Source organism: Ruditapes philippinarum, unplaced genomic scaffold (assembly GCF_026571515.1).
Source record: "Ruditapes philippinarum isolate M1 unplaced genomic scaffold, ASM2657151v2 ctg15288_1_1_1_1, whole genome shotgun sequence".
In the NCBI taxonomy this organism is placed as follows: domain Eukaryota; kingdom Metazoa; phylum Mollusca; class Bivalvia; order Venerida; family Veneridae; genus Ruditapes; species Ruditapes philippinarum.
Genome location: NW_026857801.1, coordinates 1 through 9,036, shown reverse-complemented (window position 1 = coordinate 9,036; position 9,036 = coordinate 1). Strand labels below are relative to the sequence as shown.

The window sequence follows — 9,036 nt, the reverse complement described above, 5'->3', positions numbered from 1 at the left end:
ATTTGAAGTAAATCTGCACAGCAGTTTCAAAGAAGAAGATGATTGTTGACGCATGATGACGGATGATGGACGCCGGAGTACCCCCTTTGATACTTTTAGCTCACCCTGAGATTATCCTTTTTTTCAAAATTATGCCCCTTTTTGACATTTTTTTGTTTGTTTCGCTATGGTCAATTTCTCAAAGACTGACAAAGTTTATCATTTCAATCTTGGAATACTTGTTCAATTTCAAAATTAAAATACATTTCTAAAGGGCAGGGAATCTTATAATTTATATTTGCTCAGTTTCTTTATGTGAAAAACAAACTTTCATTCATTTATTTAAATATAACTTTATTATACATTCATATAAATAACAAATATATATTGCACAATTTTATACATAAATTATCTAACATTAATAGTCATTCATTTCTACATATATCAATTTCACATATTACCATCACATGAAATAACTCTCAATTGAATAAGCAAAAATGAAATTTGTTTGTTACAGGTTTTCAAAATATAACTGTAGCACATTAATGCTGAAACAGAAAAACATACTCAGACACAAAATTTACCACTTTCACTGCATAACAGGACTACAACAATAGAAAACTAAACACACATGTGTTTAGATATACTGAAATGTTATGGGCTCTTATTGCTGTAAGTTCCAAGCCTGATATTAGATTTTCTTTATCTGAAGCATATTCTCAAAAAAAACACAAAAAAAACAGCAAATAACTATTGAAAAACACAACATAACCAAAGGTTCTTTCAAAAGCAATGCACCCTTGGCTGGCATATTACCAAACAATTGAAAATAAATATTCTGTTATTACAGATAACAGTTACTTGAAGGTATTCAAGTATCAAAATTAATCAAATTTATATTAACTAATAGCAAAGTCTCACAAGATGTTTAGTGGGTCTCAATACTGGTAGCATAGTAAAGTTACTCCTACAGCTCAGAGACTAAAAGCACTTTTTTCAAATAAAACTGAAAGCTATAGTATTATCTTCGTCCACCAGCTAGTTGCTGTTTGTAGCCTTTAATTTGGTCCTCTATTGCACGGTCAGCCAGAGTACACTTCCTCAATACTTTGTTCAAGTCATCCTCGTTCCTATTCTCAAATGCAGCTTCTGCAGCTTGTTTAAGATCACTGAAATACAAGTTACACAATATTACCTCAAAACACAAGTACAAGTATATTATAATTTATAAATGTATTTGAAAGGTTATATGGCCCTACATTAACGGTTGTTTGGAAATATAACCCGAGCCGCTAGGCGAGGGTTATACTGCAAACAACCATTTATATTCCGTCATATAAACTGTCAGGAATATTTATAACGAATTTATAATGCAGTAACTTCCTTTTTTGAGAAAAAAATGAGATTACTTAGAAAACTGGAAGCAGCCGTGCATAAAAAACTATATAAACGTCATGATTATCCAATGAAAAGTGACGTTACAAACGTGCAGTATTATAAAGCACTTTAAACAGTTTACCCCTACCCTTCTGAAACTGGAGTTTTAAATTTATTAATTTATTCAAATTAACAAAGTCATACTATGTTTATATAATAAATGTTTTACAACAATTAGTTTGTTAAGAATGAAGTACAGAGGTATTTTTCCCAACCATATTCAAACATAAATACGTATAAATTATTTATTACAAGTATGGTGCAAACTTTTTTACAATGTGACAAGGAAACATAATGGTAACTAATTAACTTGTGTTTCCCTATTCAGTTTAAGTATTAAGTATATAACCAAAGTTTCAAAGAATCATCTAAAACAGGCATTCAAAGAGAAAATGTCCTGAGCAAAGGACATAGTTTTATAGATTTTATGTTGTAAATTCAAAAGTAAATTCCTCATTGTGTAACCAAGTCTTTGAATTCAAACTCAATCACAAATCATTATCTCTCATTTTAAACAACACCAATATAACTTACCAAAGTTCATATTCACTTATACAAAACTTACCCCATCTGAATGAGACACTGAACTTTCTTATCTGGTAGTACTCTTGGAATGTATTTCATTGCTTCCCTTTTATTTCCATGCTTTAAACATGCTTCCACAAAAGCCTGTAAAATGTTAACATAAACTGAACCACAATCATTAAGGTACTTGATTAAAGCACATTGAAAATCATATCGACTTTTTTTTACTTTATCCATATATTCATGTATATGTAATGACTAGACATTCTATGGCAAAAATCTTTCAAGATACCAATTAAGGTTATGAAAACAAAATTATTTTAATTTTGTTTTATTGTTTTTTTTTTTTTTTTTTTTTTTTCTGAAATATTTCATCAGACATAGCTTGATGCACTTTAATATGATCTCTCCATAATTCTTTTCCTGAAGGAAACCATAACTAAAACAATATGACAGAAGAGACCAAATCTCTATTCAAATTCTGAATGCAAAGTACATGGCTTACTGATTTCCTTTATTAAACACATTGATATAGTTTGCAGTAAAAAAAACAAGCGGGCCATGATGGCCCTGAGGTCGCTCACCTGTATATAGCCCCCCCCCCGCCCCCCCGGGCCAATTTTTACCCAAAAAGGGCTTTTATTTGTTTATTTGAACAGACTTGGTGGACACCAATAAGAAGATGTTTCATGCTAAACATCTGAGTTCTAGCTCATTGGGTTTTTTAAAAGAAGCTTTTTAAAGTTTTTACTATACACATATAGTTAAAAACAATGACACCCCTGGGGCAGGGCCAGTTTTGAACCCCCGGGCTTTTATTTGAACAAAACTTTGTAGATATTTACTTAAAGATGTTTCGTGCTTAAAATCTAAACTCTAGCTATTTTTGGGTTTTTTCAAAGAAGATTTTTTAAGTTTTTGCTATACACATATAAGGAAAATCAATGACCCCCCGGGCGGGGCCAGTTTTGACCCCAGGGCTTTTATTTGAACATACTTGGTAGACACCCATTAGAACATGTTTCATGCTAAATATCTTAGCTCTAGCTCTTTGAGTTCTTTTAAAGAAGATTTTTTAAGTTTTTACTATATGCATATACAATATGCATATAGGGAAAATCAATGACCCCCTGGGACGGGGCCAATTTTGACCCCAGGGCTTTTATTTGAACAAACTTGGTAGACACTCATTAGCAGATGTTTCATGCTAAATATCTTAGCTCTAGCTCTTTGGGTTCTTTAAAAGAAGATTTTTTAAGTTTTTTTCTATATGCATATAGGGAAAATCAATGACCCCCTGGGGCGGGGTCAATTTTGACCCCAGGGCTTTTATTTGAACAAACTTTGTAGACATTCACTAGAAGATGTTTCATGCCAAATATCTAAGCTCTAGCTCTCATGGTTCTTTAAAAGAAGATTTTTTAAGTTTTTACCTATATGCATATAGGGAAAATCAATGACCCCTCGGGGCGGGGCCAATTTTGACCCAAGGGCTTTAATTTGAACAAACTTGATAGACACTCACTAGAAGATGTTTCATGCTTAATATCTTAGCTCTAGCTTTTTGGGTTCTTTAAAAGAAGATTTTTTAAGTTTTTACTATATGCATATAGGGAAAATCAATGACCCCCTGGGGTGGGGTCAATTTTGACCCCAGGGCTTTTATTTGAACAAACTTTGTAGACATTCACTAGAAGATGTTTCATGCCAAATATCTAAGCTCTAGCTCTTACGGTTCTTTAAAAGAAGATTTTTTAAGTTTTTACTATATCAGTATATGCATATAGGGAAAAAATCAATGACCCCCCGGGGCGGGGCCAATTTTGACCCCAGGGCTTTTATTTGAACAAACTTGGTAGACACTCACTAGAAGATGTTTCATTCCAAACATCTTAGCTCTAGCTCTTTGGGTTCTTTAAAAGAAGATTTTTTAAGTTTTTACTATATGCATATAGGGAAAAATCAATGACCCCCTGGGGTGGGGCCAATTTTGACCCCAGGGCTTTTATTTGAACAAACTTGGTAGACACTCACTAGAAGATGTTTCATGCCAAATATCTAAGCTCTAGCTCTTATGGTTGTTTAAAAGAAGATATTTAAAGATTTTTCTTTCGGTTGCCATGGCAACCAGAGTTCTGCATGGAATTAAATTCTTTGAACAATTTTTAAAGGTGACCACCAAAGGAACATTCCTGTGAAGTTTGGATGAAATTGTCTCAGTGGTTTATGAGGAGATGTCATTTAAAGCAAAAGTTTACGGACGGACGACGGACGGATGGACGCCGGACGAAAAGCGATCACATAAGCTCACCCTGTCACTTTGTGACAGGTGAGCTAAAAACATTTATGACAGTGTAGCAATAAGGTGTATACTCAGATAAGATGAGCCGCGTCACGACAAAACCAACATAATGGGTTTGCGACCAGCATGGATCCAGACCAGCCTGCACATCCGCGCGGTCTGATAAGGATCCATGCTGTTCACTTACCAACTCTATTACAAGTAGAGAAACTGATAGCGAACAGCATGGATCCTGATCAGACTGCGCGGATGCGCAGACTGGTCTGGATCCATGCTGGTCGCAAACCCACTATGTTGGTTTTGTCGTGACCCGGCTCAGATATGTGTCAAATGTGTCACAAGTGTCCAAAATTGATGTTACAAACCTGCAACAGTATACAAGTATCAACCTGATGTAGGCAAAACAGATCATTCCTTCAAAAATAACTTTATCATTTATTAACAATGTGCAATTAGCTGTAACCCATTACACAAAGTCATGAAAGAGATATTCTATAAAGATTTTTCTAACCTCCATTCCTAATTGAGGTTTCTTTGTCTTAGAAAACTTGTCTAGTTCCATCCACTCTCCAGCCTCAGCAAGAGCATCTATTCTCAACCACCAATACCTGAAAATACCACAAACTTCTTATGTAGACAATACTCATGCATAGATGGCACTTGTTTATTTGATTTCAATTAGAAGCCTTAAAAGCATTGTTTTTCTTATCTCTATACTGTAGAAATGGTTTTATTCCAGATAGATTTATGTTCACCAATATTCAAGGAGCAATGTCTTCGCCAATTCATATTTATTATGAAACCCAAAATTGAAAATATCTTATATCATCTAGCAATACTTTTTATTTTGATTATGATAATGACCTAAATTCATAAAATGATAAATACCTCAATAAAAAAAAAAAACTTCCCGGTCAAAAAAAATTAAATTTTGACAATGATTGACTATTAACTACCAGCATTATTCAGGGTGTACATAGAAAATGTTTATGCTGCTTTCCAACAGACATAAAATGTTTTACCTTTTGTCTGGAATCTTGAACTCTTTACGAATCTGGTCTGCCATCTTATGACTATTATCCACTATAAGTTTATGGACCGTCTGATGTACAGAAAGATCCATGTATGGTCTGCGTAGCTCTTCCTCCAGTCGTCGTTGATATTTGAGTAATTTTATCTCGTCTTCAACTTGCTACATATATAAAATCATTTTATGAAATTTTATGTTCTTGAAAAATCCTACTATACTGATGATTTTACCTAGATACAAATAAATATTGCACCAATTACAGGCAGTCTGATATTGCTTTATACCATTTAACAATAGATGTTATCCGGAACTTGACAAATGTGGGTTTTTCCAAGCTAATCCCCCAGTACAAACAACCTTTTACAATTATAGCCTCATGGTGCACTACCTGTCATAATAGATTAGTCAACCTGTTGCGCTTATTTTCAAAGCTGTAACTGTAAAAGTTTGTTTGTACCCCTCAGATTAGCTACAGTCATGAAAAAGTATGAATTTAAACTATAGATATCATAATATCATATCTAAAGATTTCACGCACTTATAGCAGAATCAATCTTCATAACTTTTTCTTTCCAGATTTGGTTTTTAAAACAGCACCTGACAAAAGGAAAATTCTAACAGCCTTATTTTTGTTCCTCATTCAAGCAGATAGGACTGTTGAGTGCATCATAACATGATATATGCATGGCATAAAAAAGGAACACTTACACATTGTTTGGCTTCGCACATGATGTCAATGTAGTTCAGTTTAATTTTATCAAGTCGCTTTTATAAGCATGTTAGAATGGGAAAAAGATATTTTTCTTGTGTTGTAGTAAAATAATGCATGGTTTATCTTTTTAAATGCTTAGTTAAACTTAAGCCTATTGAACTGTGCATTATTCTACAACAATGCACTAAAATTTGCTATCTATCTATTTCGTAAGTATCAAATTTGCTATCTATTTCCTAATTAAAAACAAAAATATATTCATCTAAAATATAAAGATACAGACCTTTGCTGCAAATTCATTCCTAGCTTTCATGTAACTTTCTTTGGCATTATTTAACACTTGGATACGGTCTTCTAATCTCTATGAATAAATATGCAGAAATAGCATGTCAGTTTAATGAAACAAATTTTCCTGATTGTTTTCTTTCTTCATTAGAAACTCCAATGCTGCAATATCACAGATGTGTAATACACCAGCCATACTCTCTATATCTAAATGGATTTTATAGACATTATTGAAATATGCACTCAAAAGTATTATTAATTTTACGTGAAACAATTCAAGTAAACAAAAGTATTAGGATTTTCATTTTTATCTGAGGCAACAGATGTGCTAACTAAAACAAAAGATTCGACACAAGGACATGGGGTATATTTTAATAGAAAGGCTAAAATGTGAAAATACCACAGATTTTAAAACCATTTTAACCAATGATTTACCAATCTGTTTATAATAAAAACCCTGAGTATTGAGTCTAGCCTGAATAAAATTATGATCATACAGCTTGGTATTTGAATACACCTGTAAATATTGCTGCAGGAAGTATAAAGATGGAAGCTTTACAAATCTTGACATAAAATAATGATCTACCTCTTGTTTAAAACTTTTCTGCACCTGACACATGGCCTCCTCCTGGAAATTATCTTCTTGGTAATATAGCTGCTCCATTAACTCAGAGTTCTGCTGTCTACAATACTGAAATATTTACAATAAAACAAGTTGTGTTATCTATAAAACTAATCATAACTGATGGTCAAAGTGTGGCAATTTTTCAGGCTTACATTAATAAGACAAGCACTATATTAATTATCTCTATTAGTGCTGGCAGCAACAGATTCTACCTATGTAGCCAGTGAATATCAAGAGGAGGTGGCGGATCTGTGCCATTCCATCATCTTCTTGAAGTTCTTCCCTGTTTACTATTCAATCAATATAAATTTTGAAATTTACCCATATAATTTTGAATGGTTTGGCTTTCTTTGAAAGATGGGTAACACTATTTACATTACAGCTTACATTACTATCAAACTTGATAAAAACTAGAAATGTGTCCATAGGACACGGATGCCCCCACTCGCCACTGTTCTGTCAATCTTATGACTCTAGGTCAAATATTTTTGGACTACATGTGCCACAAGTTGAAAACTAAAAATCAACAAAGGGCCATAATTCTGTTAAATTTGATCGCAGCAAAAATTCCTTCCTTTACTGCCATCTACACATTAAGGTTGTTCATCCCTGGAAGTTTAAGCAAAATCTGCCATCCGGTTTAAGAGAAGTTGCGTTCACAAAATTTCTACATAGTATATAGTGAAAAAATCAACAAAGGGCCATAATTCTGTTAAATTTGGTCGCAGCAAAAATTCCTTCCTTTACTACCATCTACACATTAAGGTCGTTCATCCCTGGAAGTTTAAGCAAAATCTGCCATCCGGTTTAAGAGGAGTTGCGTTCACAAAATTTCTACATAGTATATAGTGAAAAAAATCAACAAAGGGCCATAATTCTGTTAAATTTGGTCGCAGCAAAAATTCCTTCCTTTACTACCATCTACACATAAAGGTTGTTCATCCCTGGAAGTTTAAGCAAAATCTGCCATCCGGTTTAAGAGGAGTTGCGTTCACAAGATTTCGGGACGTACGGACGGACGGACGGAAGTTCTAACAGGAGAGTAATTATGTGGCTACTCTATTGTTCTCTCTATTGTTCTTTTTAGCCACACAAAAGAAAATAGCCACATAAAAGCATTACGGAATGAATGACATCAAAGAGAAAGAACAGTTACCTATTGTCCCTCTAGCCACATAATTACTCTCCTGTGAGTGCGGACGGACAGACGTATGGACGGAAGTTCTCACAGGACAGTAATTATGTGGCTACTCTATTGTTCTCTCTATTGTTCTTTTTAGCCACGCAAAAGAAAATAGCCACATAAAAGCATTACGGAATGAATGACATCAAAGAGAAAGAACAGTTACCTATTGTCCCTCTAGCCACATAATTACTCTCCTGTGAGTGCGGACGGACAGACGTACGGACACTCGGACGGACAAGTGCAACGCTATATGCTCCCACTCTATGGGGGCATAATAACTAACATATCATTAAAACATTTTTCAGTAAAAACTGAAATAACTTACTTGCAGAAAAAGTGATAGAGCTACTGGAATATTTCTAATTGCCATGAAAAATTCTCCTTGTGGCATAGTATCCTTAAGTCGCATTAGGACAAAATAAACTGAAAAATAAAGATATAATCTTCAATAACTATGTATATAGAACAGAGATGACCCAACATTCCACTGTTTTACAGTCTACAGTTGGATAAGGAAACATCTATAGCCTACTCCCTCCCAAGGTAGTGGGGGCATAAAAAGCTTTCATTTAGTCATCATATTAAGCCAAAGTCAACATACTGGATATAATTTTCACCTCTTTCTTATTACACAGCCTAGAACATCAATTATGTGCCAGATCCGTCTATAAATTAACATAGCAAGTAGATCAACACAGCCTGTACATCAACACAGCCTGTATATCAACACAGCCTGTACATTAACATAACCTGTACATCAACACAGCCTGTACATCAACACAGCCTGTACATCAACACAGCTTCTACATCAACACAGCCTGTACATCAACACAGCTACTGTACATTAACACAGCCTGTACATTAACATAACCTGTACATCAACACGGCCTGTACATCAACACAGCCTGTATATCAACACAGCCTGAACATTAACATAACCTGTACATCAACACAA

The 9,036-nt window shown here is 34.2% G+C and overlaps 1 protein-coding gene across 1 annotated transcript; it reads right to left on the bottom strand.

The window, feature by feature from the left end:
• Window positions 1–316: 316 nt before the first annotated feature.
• On the bottom strand, window positions 317–8,523 carry LOC132751108 (vacuolar protein sorting-associated protein 16 homolog). Its single transcript, XM_060741227.1, has 7 exons — window positions 8,407–8,523; window positions 6,857–6,961; window positions 6,269–6,346; window positions 5,266–5,435; window positions 4,755–4,851; window positions 1,982–2,085; window positions 317–1,148 (listed from the first exon to the last, which is right to left on the bottom strand). Exons 1-7 carry the CDS (start codon window positions 8,488–8,490, stop codon window positions 1,001–1,003), a joined length of 786 nt encoding a protein of 261 aa, XP_060597210.1. The 5' UTR covers window positions 8,491–8,523; the 3' UTR covers window positions 317–1,000.
• Window positions 8,524–9,036: the final 513 nt, after the last annotated feature.

Bases quoted from the DNA above. Each gene is read 5' to 3' on its own strand.
- LOC132751108 (XM_060741227.1), bottom strand. From the start codon at position 8,490: ATGCGACTTAAGGATACTATGCCACAAGGAGAATTTTTCATGGCAATT. The intron at 5,436-6,268 runs GTCTGTATCTTT...TTATATATGTAG, and splicing joins GGAATGAATTTGCAGCAAAG to CAAGTTGAAGACGAGATAAA. The intron at 4,852-5,265 runs GTAAAACATTTT...TGGTATTTTCAG, and splicing joins TTCAAGATTCCAGACAAAAG to GTATTGGTGGTTGAGAATAG.